General features: G+C 33.6%; 1 protein-coding gene across 1 annotated transcript; it reads right to left on the reverse strand.

Annotated features, from left to right (window-relative positions):
- Positions 1 to 6,345: 6,345 nt before the first annotated feature.
- On the reverse strand, positions 6,346 to 8,427 carry LOC141529212 (uncharacterized). Its single transcript, XM_074245684.1, has one exon. The coding sequence runs from the start codon at positions 8,425 to 8,427 to the stop codon at positions 6,346 to 6,348; it is 2,082 nt and encodes a 693-aa protein (XP_074101785.1).
- Positions 8,428 to 10,381: the final 1,954 nt, after the last annotated feature.

Consider the following 10,381-nt stretch of genomic DNA (forward strand, 5'->3'; position numbering starts at 1 on the left):
CCCGTCTGATTTGCGACCGGGAAATTATAAACTGTCTGCTTTGCGATTGGAAAAATTCCAACTCGTCCGCTATGCAATTAAATAAATAAAAATAATTACACACATAATTATAGTACTAGTTTTATCGATTTCTTATATTCTAAATTATTATTTTAGTTGTTTATTCAAGTTTTATAAACAGCTTGTCATTTGTATTGTTACAAATAGAAATTTTGAAACAGCTTGTTATTCGTATAGTTTTAAATAAATAAAATTATTTTTTTATTCGTTTTATTTTCTTATTGAGGATCCTTTTTAAATATTCCTAACTTTATTTGATTTGATACTTCAGTATACTATTTCAGATAAAAATGATACTTCTTAATGAATCCGATTTCGCTATCATTAACAAAAATCATTTATTACAAGATCAACATATTGATTACTTCGCTTTTCTTTTACATAGACAATTCGGTTATGCTTATCGTGAAGCATGGCATGTCCAACATCCAGAATTAATTGAAAAACTGGATAGTAATAAACTACATATTCAGATATTGCACAGCCGTGATACAGAGTATGGTTATAACGAAAATGAAAAATATACTACTGATCATTGGGTTTGTAGCTACTATGATACAGAAAAAATTTACATTTTTGATTCAGTGAACAAGAAAAAGCTTCACAAAAAGCATCGAATTGTTTTAGAAAGATTATATCCTGATTTTGAATTTAATGACGATACAATTCAGTTTCCGGATGCACAAAGACAACCAAATCATTACGATTGTGGGGTTTATGCGATAGCATGCGCAACTTCACTGGCTCTAAGAGAGTGGCCAGTAGAGTCTTTATTTCTTTTTGATCATAATCAAATGCGTCATCATTTAATGAAGATATTTCAAAGTAATTCCATAACTGGGTTTCCAAAAATGTACAAAGAAAAGAATTCAAGTGAACCTATTTTCAGGGTTATGGAAGATAAAAATATAAAGATCACTAAGAATAGAAACGCATTTCCAATTTTGAATATTGAGACGAAAGCCGCTCCCAAAATAAAGCAAGAGCCAAAGAATTTTATCGATACAGAAAATAATAAATTATCAAATACGATACTAAAACGAAAAATCGACACAATGTCAAATGATAACAAATTTTCAACCGCCAATATTAAAAAAAAGGCTATGATTCCACGTAATATAGAAATGAAAAGTAGTACAATCACAGAAAAAAAAAGATTTAGCAACTAGTTTACGACGAAGAAAAGTTAAAACTACGTTAAATAAAGAATTACCCCCAAAAAAACGAAAAATTACTAGCAATAAGTGTCTTTTACCACTGCTAAATGACGAGTATCTAAATATGGTTACACACGGAGATCAACTGCAGGATGAACATATGTATCAATTTAAATTAATTCTAGCTAATTGCTCGAATTACTATGACCATCGTGACACATTGTATTTAGCAGGACCAGAAAATATTGAACCTGTGCCACCATTAAAAAACCATATTCAGATATTATACAGTACTGATAAACACTGGATATGCTCATATTATAATACTAGAAAAATATATATTTATGATTCTTTGAATAAATTTACATTAAATGAAGATCAAACCTTATTTTTGAGACATTTGTAACCTCACTTCGATATCAATGAAAAATCATTAATTTTCTTGAGAGTTCAACATCAACGTAATAACACTGATTGTGGGGTATTTGCCATTGCGTTTGCAATATCTTTATTATATAATCAAAAACCTGAAGGCATTGTCTACGAACAGAGTCTCATGCGATCTCATTTGGCAAAAATATTTCAGAGAAACGAAATTAGTCACTTTCCGACTACTGATCGCAATATTACCTTAAATTTACCATCTTTAAAAGAATTAACAAAAAATAAATATCTGAATTACAATAATCGAGTTAGTCACGCAAATAAATTATTGCATATCAACAAGAAGAATGATACAGAATCTCATCAAAAAGAATTATTGATAAAGCAGTCTGAAACAATAATCAATTTACCATCACTGCCTAATGATAATTTTTCAGAAAACTCTACAGCATTGTCTGAAGAGATAATTAATATCAAAGATGGTGGTATTGTCGAAAATTTATTACCTAAACAAAACTCTAAGATTAATGAAAAGAATCATTCAAATTCGGACTCGAAATCTATTGATAGCGAAAAATTGAAAAACCAACTGATAAGAAAATTCAAAAACAAAAATATCAATAGCTAAAAAAATTGTGGCTAAGTATTGTCGTGAAAATTCAAGAAAAAATTTTATTAAAATAAAATCTTCTGAATATTATATTAATAAATTAGCTACAGTTATTGATGGGAAAAATCTTGTGGAGAAACATTTAGAAGCGCAAAGAATCATTAAATGGTGTATGTGTCAAAGAAAAATGCATATGCAATTATTAACGGCTACTTTGCATTGTTTGAAGAAAAAAGCCGAATTCCATCTTTCACACGTACTCGTTGATTCTTTAGTAATTACCATCGATGAATATAAGGTTATGTGTGGTCCATCTATCCATTACTCAACCACAGAACCTTATTTTTACGAAACGTCTTATTCATTTGCAACAATTGAGGATCAAGTTATTGCTATTAATAAATTAGGTCAATCCACAAATATATTACCTTTATTAAATGATAAACATGCAAAGAAAAAGTGGCTTTGTAATAATTACTGTCGAGTAACTGAAGAGACAGAAATATATATACGATACAAAAACTTTCTTGAAAAATTAAAAACACGTAATTTGAATAATTTTCAAGGATTTTTGGATCAACTATTTATTTATCATTCAGTTGATAAATCAAGTAAGCCAACCTTTTGGAATGGAAAGGATGAAAGTGTCGGCGCGTTTGGCATTCGACTTCGATCGTCACTAAAGGCCCGCTGGAGATCTTTAACGGTTGACGAAATTATTAATGCGGTTGTGCTTGCACGGTTGACTCATATTGACAATCAAGTGGAACGCGTGGCACTAACTAAGAACATCAAAACGGAAGCTGAATTTTTGAATGAAATGCGAGGTTTTTCTTACACCCGGAAGAGATCAGCACTAGGTCCAGATAACTCGTCTACATCGGATTCGAAACGCTTTAAATCAGCGACATCTGTGAAGTGCCATTTCTGTGGGGATATGGGCCACAAGAAGTTTGAGTGCCCCAAACTTAAGAAGAAACAAGCGGAGCAAAGCGGTCATCATCATAGCGCCAGAGGATCATCCTTTACACCGCGTACTGTTACGTGTTTCAAATGTGGATCAGCTGGTCATATTGCACCAAACTGTACAGCTCCAGGTGGCGGCCATAGCGGTCCAGGAAACAACAAGGACAACGGTAAAGTTGAACGTAGAGCAAATTCTACAAGACGTGTTCGTAAAATTTCCAATTCAACTATCGTAAAAATGAACAGTCGGTAATGTAAAATTTCTTCGAGTATTAAAATTAAAATTTTCAGGGCTTTTCTTTTTTAGAATGAAAATTTAGGCTTCCCAGGTCTTCATCCATACGCGAATCCAAAGGACTTTCACGTGGTAGACCTCAAGTGGCGACCACTGAGCGAGTTTGAGCAATCAAAACCATTACAAATTTATATATATACATCAATGTCAACATTACTTACCCTGTCAACAGAGGCGTTGTGAACGATTTCAGATAATGTAAACGTCTGGTCCGCAGTTGTTTCTGAGCTCGTCTAAATTAACAAAAAAAAAAAAAAAAGTTAGAAAAGTTAAAGTGTGATCAAGTGGTAGATGAAAAAATGGGTAAAATTAATAATGAAACGAATGTTAGTAAGAAAAAAAACACAAAATCGAAAGGAATGAAAAATGCGAGGTGCAATTATAATAAAGAAGATTTAAAATTGGCTGTTGCTGAGGCTTCAGGTGGCATGAAAGTTGCTGAACTTGCTAGAAAGTGCTCTTCGAGCTCAAAAATCTACTGAGAGTTTGATAAAACACGATTTTTTTAATTTTCAAACTGCTATAACTTTTGAATGAATCAACCGATTTTCAACCGGTTGGCGGCGATCGACGTAGTTTTTTAAACCGAATAAAAAATGTAAAACAGAAAAATTTATTAGATTAAAAATTTCGGAGTTATTACAAAAAATCACTTTTTTGAAAATTTTTCGTTAACGATATCTCACGAACGCATCAACCGATTTCGACGCACTTGGTCGCGATCGATGCGGGTCTTTGAGCTTAAGAGTTAATTGGTTTTTGGAATCGATCGGTCAAGCTGTTTGAAAGTTATTCCAAAAAAACCACATTTGAAAAATTTTTTTTCTTAGTTTTTTTGAATTTTCTCGAAATCTATTGGTCCGAATCGGTTCCAACTAACAGGAAATCTAAGTTTAGTGGAGCCCTTTCAAATGAGACCAACCGCGATCAAATCAACAATTGCAATTGTTGTTCAAATAGACAGTGGCCTTCGGATTAGTTCATTGAAAAATAATTGTAACTTCGGCTCAATAATGTACTGTGACACGTGTATTGGGAATGGCATTTCCTAGTGATCGGATCATAAACTCTACGCTTGGCTCGCGGTAGCGTCTCCACCCGAGTCTTTTTTTCTCTACAACAATAACCTAATATTTTGTAATATTGTGTGTCTGCTCGAATGATTATACGCTCGGTTCGTGGCTGCTTCTCAACCCGAATTCAACTATTGTTAGATAAATAAACTCAAATAAATTTATACTCAATTGCTAAGCTAATCTACGCTCGGCATGACGTGGTATCCACGCATGTTCAAAACTCTCGGCTCAAGATAAAATTACTGTTGAATCGCTATTGTACCCGGTTCGGACATTTTGTTGAGACTTGTGTCAATAATAGTAATTATAATTCTCATGAAACTCTTGTCACTTTAAGACTGTAAATGTGATGTGTCAATATATATTTTATTATTGTGAAAATACATGTAATTATTCCACCTTCACCATCCCATCCCGGCCAAAAAATAAATTCTGTAAAATAGCCTAAAAATTTTACAGACTATGTGAACCATAAAGTTTAGAGTGTATTACGATGTCTATTTTATTTGTCTATTATTGAAATACTTATTGGGGCCAGTTAAACGGTCAGATGATACTGTTACAGGGTATGCAAATTAATTAATGCACTGACTAATTTTAAGCCCTAGTTTGAGTTTCATTCTTTCTAAATTAATTTCTATATCTACTCATATATATAAAATAATGGAAAGTTGTTGAGGTTTTGAGGGTGTTCGGCCCAAACAAACTTAAAAATTGGATTCAGCGGATCAAAATACAGACGGTAGATAGGTCGCGTCGAATGTACAAACTTTTTTTTTTTCAAAATTTAAAAATTCATATTTTTGAAAAAACAAAAAATACAGTTCCAACAATTTTAGAATCTTTCAAAGTTGGTACAATGTAGTATACAAAAAAACTTGAGCTGTCAAAGTAACTTACACAATTGGCGGCCTTCTCTATTTCCATAGAACGAACAGGGGGGGGGGGTGTGAGAACCATGCTCTGAACTATGCGCACCGTCGCCTACAAGTAACAAAAAAAAAGAAATTAGGACCGCTTCGAGCTTAAAAATATAATTTATGCTACTATCTTAATACTGACATTTACTTGAATTTGATTCAAATCGTCGAAATGTGATTCAGATACGTGGTTTGAAACCTGCAAAATTAGATATCAATTATTTATGAGGTTTTATACGTATTGCATTTATGCGTGTATGTGTAGATTAGGGTGTCCGTTATTTCCAAAATTGATTTTTTTACAGCGATCGCCTCCTGAATTTTTACACCTCTCAGTGTTACAAGTTACAGTGTTACAACAGCGTGAAACTGTTACAGGGTATGCAAATTAAATAATGCACTGACTAACTTTAATCTCTAGTTTCAGTTTCATCAGCGCATATTCATCACCCACACAAACACAGCACATTCCCGCAATTTAACAATAAATAATAATAATAATAATAATATTAATATATCACTGTCAAAATTACTGTCATATATATAAAATGATTACATATAAAAGGGAACAGGACAAAAAATTTTTTTCTCGTTTCAAGTAAATGAATTTTTGTATTAAATAAAAGAAACACTTGACTCAATAAAATTAACTTCAGTGATGAAAGTTAAATCTTGATACAAGTAATAAATTGGTCTTTATCGAAGAAAAATTACTTCCACCAAGAATGAAATTTCAAGAATAATTTTTGCTTCGGCCAAGACAATTTCGGTTTTCCTTCAGGCACCTGAATATTTTCTTGGACCAAGAATCTTTTTCTCAAGTCAATATATTTTTCTTTCTGTGTAACAATCATATAGTCTTCTTACAAAAAATTATTTATTTTCGATCCACAACTTTAAGAGTGTGAGGTGAACGTTTGAGCCATTGGAAGACTATAGTTGAATCTGACCAAAAAATTGTTTTGTTAGATGTAAAATCAAATGCAGGAAGTGCTTCTTTATATAATCTAGAAAGTAATTGTGCTGCACATAATTCTAATTTAGGAATAGTTACATCTTTAATTGGCGCGACTCTAGATTTTGAACAAGCTAAATTAACCATGATTTGACCTTGTTGATTCGTTGATCGGATATATAAGCAGGCTCCGTAGCCTATTTGACTGGCGTCGCAAAATCCGTGTATCTCGATATAAATAGCATTAGGAATGACAATATTACGATCAACAGCAAATTCTCTAATTAATGGCAATTGTTCAGCGAATTTACACCAGCGAGTATGCAAATTTTGAGGTATTGCTTCATCCCAATGAACCCTTACCTTCCAACATGCTTGTATCATAGTTTTGGCAGCAAGTACTACTGGACCTAAAATTCCAAGTGGATCGAAAATTTTTGCGACATTTGATAAGATTGTTCTTTTAGTTATTTTTCTTAAAGAATCTAGTGAGTTAACAGTATAGATAAATTCATCAGATAAGGAGTTCCAAAAAACGCCCAAAGTTTTAGATATAGGATCATCATTAATAGCACAATCCAAGTCAAGAGTTCTTTGATCAAAGTTATCCAATGTATGTTTATGGTTAGAGGCCCACTGACGGAGTTCAAAACCCCCGTTACTTACTAATTGAATTATTTCATCGCGTAATTGTAAAATTTCAGATAAAGAATTTGTTCCAGTTAATAGATTATCTACATACAAATCGCGTTTGAATATAGTTGAAGCATTTGGAAAATTGTGACGTTCGTCATCAGCTAATTTATTTATTGTACGTGTGGCTAGAAAAGGAGCTGCGGATACTCCGAAGGTAACTCGTTGTAATTCAAAGGTACTAATTGTGTCATTATGATAATAAAGAATTCTTTGAAATTTATGATGGTCCGGATGGACTAGAATTTGTCGGTATATTTGAGCAATATCAGAAGTCATAGCATAAAAATAACTACGAAATCGTAATAAAATAGTGAATAAGTTATCTTGTACAGTAGGCCCCGTCAGTAGAACCTCGTTCAAGGAGATACCTTTATCAGATTTTGCAGAGGCGTCAAATACAACGCGTACCTTGGTGGTAGTGCTAGATGTCTTTATGACGGGATGATGTGGTAAGAAGTAGCCCGGCTCTTGATCATTTGATACAAGTACCATATGACCAAGGTCAATGTATTCCTGCTTTACCTTATTGTATTCAATCTTAAGTTGTTGATTTAAATTCAATCTCCTCTGTAATGAGAGAAATCTTTTATAAGCTTGTTGTTTTGAATTACCAAAATTTACATTGTCGACTTTAAAGGGTAATTTTACAATGTATCTCCCAGTTGCATCCCGTGTAGTGTTAAGTTGATAGTGTTTTTCACAAAGGGAATCATCTAAAGTTCTAGATCCCTTGGGACTAATGTCTTCTATTGTCCAAAAATGTGTTAATTGATTTGATAAGTCTAAAAGTTGACATGATACAGGCTGTGTGTTATTATCATCGTTGACTCCCCCCGCTACAACCCAACCAAGCACTGTTTTCTGGATGATTAAGTCACAATCGTCATGTGAGCGATTTATTTGCCCAATTGACAGCAAGGCTAAAGTGGTTCCGGAACCAATAAGAACATCTACTGGTCGTGGAAGATGAAATAATGGATCAGCAAGAGTTATGTTATTAGGTATATGTATTTTATCACGAGGAAATACTTCATTAGGACTGAAATCGGTAATTTTACTGACTGTTAAAAAAGATAAAGATTTCTGAAATTTACTATTTAATGATTTACATACTACTTGTACAAGATGTTTAGAAAATGTTTGCATTCCATTAACCGCGCCAATTGGAATAGCACAATTTTTAGTTGGTAATTTTAATTTGTTTGTTAAATCTTCAGTGATAAAATTAGCAGTAGCACAAGTATCGAGTAAAGCACAAGCTTGAATGAATTTACCATCAAAATCACGCAGATGTATGAGAGCGCTCATCATTAATTGAAAACGTGGCATTCTAAGTGCTGTAGTTAGGTTGTGCACAGATAGTCAAGTGGTGGAGTCCTTGACAGCTGGTGTGACAATAGTTGATTCAGGCTTAGAAGTAAGTGTTGTATTGTTTTTATTATGAGAATATTGTTTTTGTGGAGTTTGCGCATAATGCAGCATAGTGTGTTGGAATTTGTTACAGAGTTTACATCGGATTGAATTACATGGTCCCTTGTGGTCACGTAAACAGTTAATACAGAGCCGGGAAGCTCTAACAAACTTAATGCTTTGGTCAATTGTCAATGAATTGAATTTCTGGCATTTAAACAAAGGGTGATTTTGTCTACAGTTTGGACAAGTAGTAGTAGTGGCAGTCATCAGGATTCTAGTTGATGATTCTCCGCGATGGGTTTTTGATATGTTTTCTGAATGATCATTACGTTTTCGTTTGAAAGTTTGATTTGAATCGCGATTGTCATGATGTCGTGTACTGAGCCTAAAGGCATAAATCGTAATGAATTTACTAAACGATTCAAAGGTTGGAACAGTATTGTCATCTGTAAACGTTTCTGACCATTTGTCTCTAACTTCAGTAGGTAATTTATTTTCTAACATTCTTATAAGCATGACATTAGTTATTGATGAGTTTAAAGAGTCGAGGTCATTTAAATGTTGATGAGCAGTATCGATAAATTTAGTGAGATTGTCTGTAGTAGCAACAGTGATGGGCTTTATGTTTAAAATGGCGTCACAATGTTTGGAAATTAATGCGCGTTCTTTTTGATAAGTATTGCATTTTGATAAGTGTTGCATTTGAGCCAGATACGGGCCATATTTGTGCCATATTTCGGCCATATTTTAACCATATATGTGCTATATTTTTGCCTCATCTGGGCCATATTTCGGCCATTTTTGTACTATGTAATCGACGTTTTCCAGCATGGAAACGTTCAAAAATTTAACTTTCGAATTTCTCGAAATTATTATCACAATCGTGATTAGCAGGTCATTTCCAAGCGATCACGGCTATTTCCACGCCTCCAAGACGCATAGAAACAAAGTTATGTAATCGACTATGTCCTGCGCGGAAACGTTCAAATATTTAACTTTCGAATTACACCAATTAAATATCATAATCGTGTTTAGCAGGTCATTTCCAAGCGATCACGGCTATTTCCACGCCTACAACGCCCATAGAAACAAAGGTATGTAATCGGCTGTTTCCTACGCTGAAACGTTCAAAAATTTAACTTTCGAATTACACCAATTAAATACCATAATCGTGTTTAGCAGGTCATTTCCAAGCGATCTACACTATTTCCAACCTTCCAAATCCCATAATAGCTATGTTATGTAATCGACTGATTCCCGCACGGAAACGATAAAAAATTTTCCTTTCGAATTACATAAATTAAATATCATAATCGTGTTTAGCAGGTCATTTCCAAGCGATCACGGCTATTTCCACGCCTACAACGCCCATAGAAACAAAGTTATGTAATCGACTGATTCCAGCACGGAAACGATCAAAAATTTTACTTTCGAATTTCACAAATTAAATATCATAATCGTGTTTAGCAGGTCATTTCTAAGCGATCACGGCTATTTCCACGCCTACAACGCCCATAGAAACAAAGTTATGTAATCGGCTGTTTCCTACGCTGAAACGTTCAAAAATTTAACTTTCGAACTACACCAATTAAATATCATAATCGTGTTTAGCAGGTCATTTCCAAGCGATCTACACTATTTCCAAGCTTCCAAATCCCATAATAGCTATGTTATGTAATCGACTGTGTCCTACGCTGAAACGTTCATACTTCAGCCATATTTGTGTTGCATTTGAGCCAGATACGGGCCATATTTGTGCCATATTTCGGCCATATTTTAACCATATATGTGCTATATTTTTGCCTCATCTGGGCCATATTTCGGCCATTTTTGTGCTATGTAATCGACG

Source organism: Cotesia typhae, unplaced genomic scaffold (genome assembly GCF_013202065.1).
Source record: "Cotesia typhae breed Kobodo isofemale line unplaced genomic scaffold, CoteBio_Ctyphae contig_47, whole genome shotgun sequence".
In the NCBI taxonomy this organism is placed as follows: domain Eukaryota; kingdom Metazoa; phylum Arthropoda; class Insecta; order Hymenoptera; family Braconidae; genus Cotesia; species Cotesia typhae.